Raw genomic sequence first — 10559 nt, 5'->3', positions numbered from 1 at the left:
CTTTTATTCTATTAATAGAGAGACTCATTATTTACCTATAATTTCTTATTTTTCGGCATAACATACTTTTGTGGAGCTTTTTATTTGCTCTAAATTTAGAGATGTACTCTAGAATGAATAACTCGAAGCAGTGACGGATCCAGAATTTTTACTTTGTGGGAGCTTATTTATCATTAAAAAATATTTATACATATATTATAATCACTCTTACTAGATTTATTTAATTTTATGGAGGCTTTTCTATTATTTTGGTCTATAATTATCAATTTAAAAACATTACATTTAATTTTTTAAAAGCCAATATTTTTGTTAGTGGAGGTTATAGCCCCCACATTGTTACTTATGGGTCCGTCTTGACTCGAAGTAAAAAACTTATTAGTGATTGTTTTCTTTTTTCTTTTTTAGTATTTATTCAATTATTATAATTCTGTCATGGGATCAAGATTTGAAAAATACTAAGTGTAATATAAATACCACAATACAAATGAATATTGTGAGACAAACACACACAAATATTTTTATAATACTTGTTCATGTTAATTTAAATTAGGGGTGTATCAAAGTGCCCACACCACACAAACTATCTGTACCATATTGCATAAATTTTTTTAAGGTCTTGTAGTGCGGTTTGAGAAATTACAAAAAATACATATGCACTTTGATTTAAAAAAAAAATAGGCCAAAACCCTCACCGCCTGCACGGTAAACACCTTCTAAACTTGATAATTTCCCCTTTCAAAAAAAAAAAAAATTCGTATAGTTTTCAAATGGAGTATATCGTCACTCAATATTCTCATTGAACCCTAATTTCTTTAAAAAAAAAATGGAAAAGAAAAGAAAGAAAAACTAAATAGTTTTCATGTTAAGGTAATAAATTACAACTGAAAATGCATTAAAAACCCAACTTATGCTAGTTTACAATAAAAGGACAAAAAAAATCTTTGACTAAAGAATTATAAAAACCATCTGGATCAAATCTTTGAGCTGAGATTAGAGATTGAACAACTCACTGAACCCTTTGACTTTTGAGTTGTGAACAAAAGTTATCAGAGGAAAAAGCTAACCGAAACAGTGACCCAAAATTATGTGTGGCTGTGGACTGCTTTCCTGTTTGTTGAAAAATATTCTCAGCTTTCCTCTTTTCTTTTTCTCCATCTCCATGGGAAACTTTAAAAACGTAAAAATAACGAGATTTTTTCTTGCTTTTCTTTTTTTATATATATATATCTTTTATTTTATTATTTATAGTAATATTTGGGGTTTAAATTCCAATAAATAAGACATTTACAACTCATCAAGCTAGCATCATCATTTTCCCATCATACCCTTAATTATAACGTTATAGTTTCTTATTATGCCTTATAGACAGATGTATTGTACTCTACTATATAGTCTAGCTTATATACATTTATTGCATGAAGAGGGCAAAAGGAATCCAATCAGATCAATTTAACATATAATGAACACATATATATAACATGTCTAGAAATGAAAATATAAAATACCAAACAGAGTCTGTACGTGTTAAGAAACAACTGAAGGAACTGAACCAAAGTCATTTTTGTTTTTGGTGTTGTTTTGGGCAGTAGTTTCTGTTTCAGAAACCACACTTATATATAACCTGATAATCCAACACAATCCCGCCGTCTTTGCAGAGCAGGAAAACGTCCAAGAGCTAACCCAAATAAAACTCACCCAAATAAAAATGAGTACATATAGTCCATTACATATATAAAAATATTTACACAAAACAGTACCACCCATAACATCTTAATTATTTAATTATTATTATTGTCCCTTTCTGAGGCCACGAGGTGGGACGTTGGACTGAGTAGTGAGTACATTATATATATATATAGAATTGATGTACCCAAAATCAAATCCAAAACACTAAAATTGGGTCCCTCACTTTTGTGTCTTTATCCAAAACTTCTTTTTTTTTTTTTTTGTCTCTGTTCCACTTTCCGGGTCTTCTCTTCTTGGTCTTGATCGATCTCCATTTTTTTTTGTTACACACCAGCTCAATTCGGTTTTTGACCATTTTTAATTAGTTTTGATATATTATTTGTCATAATTATGTCTTCATCGTCGTCATCATCATCATCATCATCGTTATCTTCGTCATTCCGAGGGGGAACTAATAATAATAATAATAATGGGAATGTGGGTGCAAGAGGTGGGACAGGTGGTGCTAGTTCGAGTAGGCGAAGGGGTACAGGGTACGAAGGACCCTCTTCGTCTCAGCGGCGTGAGCCCACAAATGAGGACTGGCCTGGTCATTTCGTTGAAGCTCTCGTCACACAAGTCGCCATTGAGGCTTCTCGTTCCACTGGCCGCCGTACCGCTGCTCCAGCTCTTGCCACTGTCTTCCTGGTAACATTTTATTATATTATACAAAAATGTTAGTAAATTCTTCATCATTTTCATATATTTTATGATTTTTTTGAATTATTGATTTATGATTTTTTTTTTGTTTGATATATGTGCTGAACTTGGGTTATTTATTTATATATATTTTATGTACAATGGATATATATATATATATCCTAGAAGAGGGGACTGTTATTTTGAAAGCAACTGCCTTTATTTATTATTATTATTTTTTTTTTTTTTGGTTTGATGGGTCATATTCTTTAACTATCAAAGTTTAAAAATGTCACTTTCTCAGGATGTAGGCCTTTATTCTAGGGGTAGAAAATATACTTTAGCTTCATATGTCAAAGTTTAGAAAATGTCTATTTCGGAACCCTTTTTATTTCCATAGATCTTATGAAAAGGGTTCTTTTGGCTTTTTAATTTTCTTTTTCCCCCCTTTATTGGCATGTATCTTTTTAGCCTCTAAATATTCCCCTCCTTTTTGACTAAACTTTCTTAGCTTTTGTAAAAAACTAATATCATATTGTTTTTGTTTTAAGTTTTACATTACTCCTTAATATATATCCCAGCTTCATATCCAAAACTTTTGATGTTTAACAAAAAATAAAGTAAACCCTGAAAGCCTCTTTTAAACTAAGGAGAAACTGATAAAATTAAAATTGATCACTACATTTCTATAATTATGTCCAAGAGTGGTGACATTTGGTTTTGACAGTTTTGCATATATAATATATTGAATCATACCGGCAAATAACTTCACTAATAATCAGAAGAATTTTATATATTTTGTATCTTTTATGAATGAATTTTTCTGGGTAGGTGTTTGTAGTAGAAACATATGAATATTTTAAGTCTCGTAGCTCTCGTTTATTTTAATATATATATATATTATATTAACTTGTACGAAGATAATATAAAATAAAATGTACTGTTGAACATCTGCAGTTGCTTCCCTTTCAAACCAAAAAAAGAACAAACAACTGCAGTTGCTTTCTTAGACAAACTGTAGAGCATGTTTGATAGCATGGGAATATATATCAAAATAATCCGATTAATTATGTATTATATATTGAAATAACTTATTAAACAATAAAAACATTTATAGATCCCTATATAGTAATAGTGCTACAAATTCTTGAATCCTGGGATTCCAACAAGTGGCCCTACATTGAAATATAAATTATTAAGAAATATTTATCAACATGGTTGAAAAAGAATAGAAATAAAATGGGAAAAGGTGTATAAAAATAAAAATAGAAATGAAAAGAAAGAGAGAGTAGTTTTGATTATATTCAGCAGTTTTTAATGGGTATTGTTATGGCATCAGTCAAAAGACAGCATGTGCTGGCTAAAAAGCACATGGAGCCCAATGCCTGCTTCACAAACTGATGTCTCTCCTGTCACCTCAAAGAGATCTGGTCATCTCTTTTGCATTACTCATCGGGCGACTTCTATTTTGTTTTCTTCTTTATTTTGTTTTTATTCTTTTTCTTCTTCTTCTTCTTCCAAAATAAAATTAAAAATAAAAATTCACTGTTTTGTCTCTCTACTTGCTACACTTCAAATTGTTTTATTTTGTCAATGTATTAATAATTAATTCTTTGCTTTTTGCGTGATTTCATATTCAATTGTTTTGTTTTCATTGTTATGTATATCTTCTTTGTTTGTATAGCATTTGTCTGATTAGACAGGTAGTAAAAACTCATGTGGTACAGTCAAAGTAAAGTCTTTATTTACATTTTATTAATTTTTGAAAAATTAAAAGAATGCTAAAATAAAATAAATAAAATGAGGTTTTTTTAATTTTTTTATATATTTTTACGAAAATTTATATTAAATCTTATACTAATTAACACATCAAGTTAAATCGTAATCAAATTTTACATAGTAATTCACATAAAATTTATCAAAAAAATCTATAATGTAATTTTAAAAAATAAAAAAATAATATATAATCTATAAAGTAATTTCTCAATAAATATTATAACATAAATCTAAAACAATAAATAGTATTTCTTAACATATAGAGATAGATATAGAGAAGTATGAATCAAGATTTTTTATTAAAAGGTGGTTTTTCATATTGTATTGTGTGGTTTTTATTTATAAAAATTTAAATCTTTAATTAAGTCAACAAAAATAGTTAACATATTTAATATAAATTTAAGTAGTTAATGTATTAGATTTGGATTGGTTTAACACATTATTAATTATTAACAAAGGCAGTTCCTACATTATTAATTAATTATTACATTATCATAGATGTGTTCATATTTAAGAAAATAATTTTTAACAAAGAATAGTCAGAGAAGTATAATTATTAATGCTCAAAATAAACAACTTTTTAAATAAGTTATTGTGACTGTTCTTAATAAGACATATAAACCAATCAGAAAGTGGTGTATTGACAATTTGAAAAAAAACATATGTCAAACTTCATATATTTAAAAGTTGATATTTATTAAACTTTCGCTGAAACTATTAGTACGTACTCAAAATAGATAAGATAGCGTAGATAGAGATCTAGTGCATGTAATGTATTAAGGTAGTAATTAGTATTAGTATGATTCAAAATAATTAACAAGCAGAAGGTAAAAAGAGGATTAGGGATTTTTGAGGATAAAAGATTCGTTGCTTTTAACGAGACTGGCCTTTGGCTTGCTCTTTCTTGGAAATGAAAGAAAGAAAAAGCGTGGGAAAGCACGCTTTGTACACCTATGTTCATATCTAATTTACATTCAAAAACTATTCCTTCTTGTCCTCTTTCTCCAAATATTTTCTCGCCCTTTTTTACTATCTTTCCCTCCCTTTTTTATTAACTGCCCAAAATTTAGCCAACCCACCCATTCCCATGGAGAATGGATCTTTCTGCAAACTCTCATTTTCTCAATGACATATAAAGATTCATACATGAAATTTGTGACCAGTGTTAAATGAGATCTTACATAAAAAATAGTCTCGATGAATGAAAAAAAGGAACAAATAATATGTGCAGGTGGAAAAGAGACGGAAAAGAAGCCAGAAATATAATTGGCTTTGACTAAAATATTCTTTTGTGGTCCTATTGTTAATACTATAGTTATAGGTTTGTACTTTGTATGTACCTTACGATGGAACACCTGGGAAAGGCTATATACGATGTGAACATGTGTACAACAAAATGAAGATTTTTTATTTTAATTTTATATATATATTTTTGAACAAAAACCTTTTATTTTTTTATATTTATTCACTAGAAATCATAAGTTATAAAAACTAGTAGATGATTGATGATTTATGAATTATTATACAACCATTAATCATTCAAGGGTTTTGGATTTCAACTGAAATTATTAAAAATTGAAAGAACTTTCAAGGTTAAGCGTTTTGAATCCTCATCGATCAGCCACTTAATTAATTCCAACCCTACCAAACTTCATTTACTGTACTTACGTTACTGTGTTGTAATTAATATGTTATAAGTTGGGAAAGCAGGTGGAAAGATGGTACTACTTTGCAGAATAAGAAACAAACCCAGTTCATATTTTTATATATTAGTTTTGTTATTAGCTATCATGTAGCGTGGAGTACTGACATGTCTCTTACAATCTATAACACTGCCCATCTTTTCCCTATTCTTCTCTTCCTTTTGACTTTTGGCTGACAAAAGCAGGTCAAAAAAGGACTAAATATATATATTCATATCAATATCCTACTAGCTAACACCGGTCATGTCATGCTTTCTTTTTCTTTTTAGAGCCAATTCGTCTGACACCTCTCCTCTTACTTACTTACACTGTCCTATATATCTAGCTAGCTATACTATACACTAGTGTTCTCTAGTCCATACTTCCTCCTGCTTCTTCTTCTAAGCTATTTAGCTTTTGCTCTGTCTAACTCAGACTCATCATGGCTCCGTTTTCAATACATATTACATTATATAATATTGTACATGCATATATCTGTATCACATTTAAAGTCCTTTACGCGCATGTCATGGTTTCGCATGGTCTTTCATTTTTCGGATTTTGCTCCCGTTTTGGCTCTCCTCCCACAAATATATATATATATTATAATTCATTAGGGTATGCAAAACACTAATCAATGCTTTACCTTTCTTTTTTCTATTTAATTATTTAATGTAGCACTGCTGAAATATGCAGTGCCTAATCACAATAGGATTACAGCTTCGAACCAATAAAGAAAGCATAAGTTATGGGCATATGTGTAATGTTATGTAGTTAAGACTAAAGAAACAATGTTTTATATGCATTCAAAAATTAAAATTACGTTAAAATAACAAGTGTTGTGCAAATAAAATACTTATAAAAAAACATATTTTTTGTCAGATATAAAAAAAAAAAACATTATAGCATTGCCTGCATTCCCATAATATATATGTAATTAATTAATAGGAATTTATTATGTTATTATTTTTAACAAATCCATCTCATTAATTCAGATGTGACTTGAGATGAATATAGTTCAAATATATCTTAAAGTTCGATCTGTATTATTTCTATGTATACGTCATCACAAATTGTATTTTTTTTTTTTTTAATTCCATCTTTCGTGTACGTGCACCGAGTTTTGCATGGGATGAAATGATTTGATTTGATTCTCAAACATGCTGACGTGTTTTTTTGGTTTGTGCCAGGTGTGTCCCACGTGGCGTGAAGCCTCACGCTCGGACCATCTATGGCATCGCCTAACTCGCCGCATCTGGGGTCGTTCCTACCTTCGACAGAACACATGGCGTGACGAGTACATTTACTGGCATCGAACGGCACAGAACTTCCGCTTGGCACAATACGCCCACACCATCCTCCGATTCGACCCCAACGAAGAGGAAGGCCCAGCCAACGGCCTCACCTGCCGCTGCATCACTCTCTCTGACACCCACTTGGCCTGCGGTTTCTCCGATGGATCCGTCCGCCTCTTCCACCTCCCCACGCGCATCCACGTCAGCACATTTCGTCCCCGAACGAGGGCTATGCTAGGACAATTCTCACGCGCCATCACCGGCATTGTCATCACAAACAACCACCGCCTTGTATTTGGCACCCTCGTCGGGGACATCCACGTGGCGCTCATCAACGGCCCACCACACACCCGCCGAGTCTTCGAGGGCAACGCGGTCGATGACGGCGTTTTGGTTGACTTCACGGGCTGCGGTCGCTGGTGGGTGGGTCTATACGCGGGCGTACCCGACAGAGCCTTCCACATCTGGGACAGCAACACGGAGCAACTCATTTCAGTGGGTGGCGCATTGACGAATCCGGATTCGGTCAGAGGTTGGCAGATGTTGATCGAGGAGAACGATGTGTTGGGCCGAATTAGAGTCACGAGTCAGGAATCGGCCGTGGCTTGCACGGATACGATGACGATGGTGTTAGATCTGAGGAATCATGGGTTGGTGATTGGTGAGGAAGAGTACGAGGGTGGATTGATGGTGTCATCGATGGACGTGAGTAACTCCACGTACATTATAGTAGACAGACAGGGGAATGCTAGTGTGCGCCGAGCGAGCACGTTAGAGGAATTGTGCAACTTTAGTGTGAGACGTGGGGCATGGCACAGGGATAGAGGGTTGATCGGGTGCATGAACCGTGGGTTCGCACTAATGTGCACCGGGACTGTGATTAGGGTGTGGGAGATAGAGGGGGGTCGCCACCTTTACAGACTGGCGGAGCAGATTGGTGAGGTCAGTGTTATGGTGGCTGATGAACGACATGTCGTAGCATGCTCTGGTGACAGTACATTGCATCTTTGGGATTTCGGTGCCCAGTGAAAATCAGAAGGGACCCACTTTAGATATGGTGGTTAGTGGTTACTGACTAAGAATAATATAACTTTTAACAGAAAAAGAAAAAAAAAAGTATTTGTAGTTTCATTGTGTTTAAGATTAGTGTAATTGTGAGGGGATTAGAGATTAGTGGATGGGCGTGGGATACGCTGTTTTGGGGACAGTTTAGGACGAGAGACTGGATTTGATCCTTATTAGATTATAGTAGAGAGACTACTGAACTGAATTTTTTAATATCTTCTTTTCTTTCTTTTAATTTGTAATTTTTAAATAATTTTTTATTGGTTAGTTTTAGCTTTTCGTTGTACTTAGTGGGGGCTATTGTAAACTTTTATTTCTATTTTTAATTGCTTCGAATTGGCTTCTATGAAAATGAAATATAGCTAAAACAAAATGGTTGTCCCTTTTGTTGTACGGTCTTTGTAGAATCAATGCTTGTTTTTTTGCTTAATTTTAGATTTTTTTTTTGTACGCACCACTCCTTAGTAGTGATGGAAATTCGGTCAGTACATGGGACAAGAATTATCTACCTTAATGGATAATGGGAGGAGAGTAGGGTGCAATTTTATATATTCCAAGCTGGTTTAAGATAGTGTTGTGGGTGATACTATTCATCTTATATTCGATCTATATATATAATTTCTAAATTTTTGTATAATTTTTTAACTATTATATATTAAAATTATTGATTATAATTGACTATTAATTTTTTCTAATTTGCTTTGTAGTAAAGACCTTTTAGTAAGTAGAATGTTTGTCTATGTTAAAGTCAATATCTTGCTTTTTATTTTTATTTTGAATTATATTATGTTGTCTCTGATTTTGCCTAATATACGTGGACCAACCGGACAAGGACACGTGGATCAAACAGCTTAACATTTGAATTATTTGCTAAGTCTTTATGTAAATAAGGCAGCATCCGGGACATGCCTCCCGGAGAAGACATAGGGAGCCCCATACGCTCCCGGAAGCCCAAGTAATACTAAGGCATCTCCGCGAGGTGTCAGGCTTCCCCTGAGCAATCAAGTCGCATTTAATGCCGCATGGGAGGAAGCGTGTTGGGAGTGCTACACGCAATAAAGTCTGACGGCACAACCCCCAATCTGCAGCTACGAAGTAATGATCATTTAAGTTTATCGACGGCTACACTGTGAAGAGTCACATTAGTCAAAAGACAATAAGGACATTCCACATAAAAGCCCTACAGCACCTAGGGATTTGACCATGCATTACTCATGGTATATCCATTGGGAATGCCCAACTTTATGGATACTTACAGATACACTTGTATAATAATTCTGGGGATCACCCCACCAAAAACACTATAAATACCCCTTCAAAGCTCATTAAATGGGGTCGAGAATCTTGGGTTGCATAAGAGCAAGAAGAGTAAATACTCACCAAGAACATTCTCTGTAGTTAAAAAGAGTAAGCACTCACCAAATACATTCTCTGTATTAAATACATCCATAAATAAGATAGACTCGTGGACTAAGGCTCATTAACGCCCCAACCACGTAAAAATCTTTCTCTAATTTTCTTACAGCTCTCTAATTTTATAATATTTTATTGGTCGCCGAAAACCTCGGTTAACACATTACATTATGTTCGTATTAATATTATTATTGTTATAATCTTAATGGGTACCCAATGGGTCCCCATACCTAATGGGAATTCTCCTTTTCCAAACTCATCGACTATTAAGTGGGGTGGGGGCAAGAATGGGAGAATAAATGGAAAACAGATACAGGGTTGGAATGTGCATTACCTATTTATTACCCACCCAATTTCCATTGCTACTCTTTAGTCTATATTTCTACTTCTATTGAATGTGGCTTCCTCAAATTGTGGCTGGCTTTCGTAGCTATTTTTTTTTTTTGAGCGTAAGGTAAAAAGATTTTTTTAGTCGCATTTCCTAAATTAAAATGCTAATTAAGTTGCAAATAGGGTATCTAAGATATATAAAATATTAGGAACAAAAATTTAGTAACTTACCAATTTTAATAAAGCTATTATAATATCTTGAGATTAGTAAATGGATTAGCAACCCTATTAAATTAATTAAGAATGTGAGCATCACCTCCTATTGATTAGAGGCAAAATCAAACTCTCCTTGTAGACCAATCACAACAGGAATAGACTCAGACTCTCCCTGTACAACAGTTGTAGCTGGAAAGGACTTAGACTGCCCCTAGACACCAGCTGGCACAGAATCAGGTGCAGAGGGGCCTGAAGCCGGTGCTGATGAATTTACAGGAGGCTGAGATGATTCTAATGGAGGCTCAGATGAGAGACATAATAATCAGATGAACTGCAAGTACGATCACCAAAGGGAACAGTGATCACAACCTTTTCAAATCGAAGTTATCGCTATTAATCACGAGCATAAGTCTCAGAC

At 33.4% G+C, this 10559-nt stretch overlaps 1 protein-coding gene across 1 annotated transcript; it reads left to right on the top strand.

Annotated features, from left to right (window-relative positions):
• Positions 1-1745: 1745 nt before the first annotated feature.
• On the top strand, positions 1746-8897 carry LOC115700172 (transcriptional regulator STERILE APETALA-like). The gene is made up of 2 exons (XM_030627734.2): positions 1746-2373; positions 7013-8897. The coding sequence occupies exons 1-2, from the start codon at positions 2077-2079 to the stop codon at positions 8144-8146; spliced, it is 1431 nt and encodes a 476-aa protein (XP_030483594.2). The 5' UTR covers positions 1746-2076; the 3' UTR covers positions 8147-8897.
• Positions 8898-10559: the final 1662 nt, after the last annotated feature.

Source organism: Cannabis sativa, chromosome 8 (assembly GCF_029168945.1).
Source record: "Cannabis sativa cultivar Pink pepper isolate KNU-18-1 chromosome 8, ASM2916894v1, whole genome shotgun sequence".
Classification (NCBI taxonomy): Eukaryota; Viridiplantae; Streptophyta; class Magnoliopsida; order Rosales; family Cannabaceae; genus Cannabis; species Cannabis sativa.
This window is presented reverse-complemented; position numbering and strand designations above follow the sequence as displayed.

Coding starts and splice junctions, on each gene's coding strand:
- LOC115700172 (XM_030627734.2), top strand. CDS start 2,077: ATGTCTTCATCGTCGTCATCATCATCATCATCATCGTTATCTTCGTCA. Junction 2,374..7,012: donor CTCTTGCCACTGTCTTCCTG/GTAACATTTTAT, acceptor GGTTTGTGCCAG/GTGTGTCCCACGTGGCGTGA.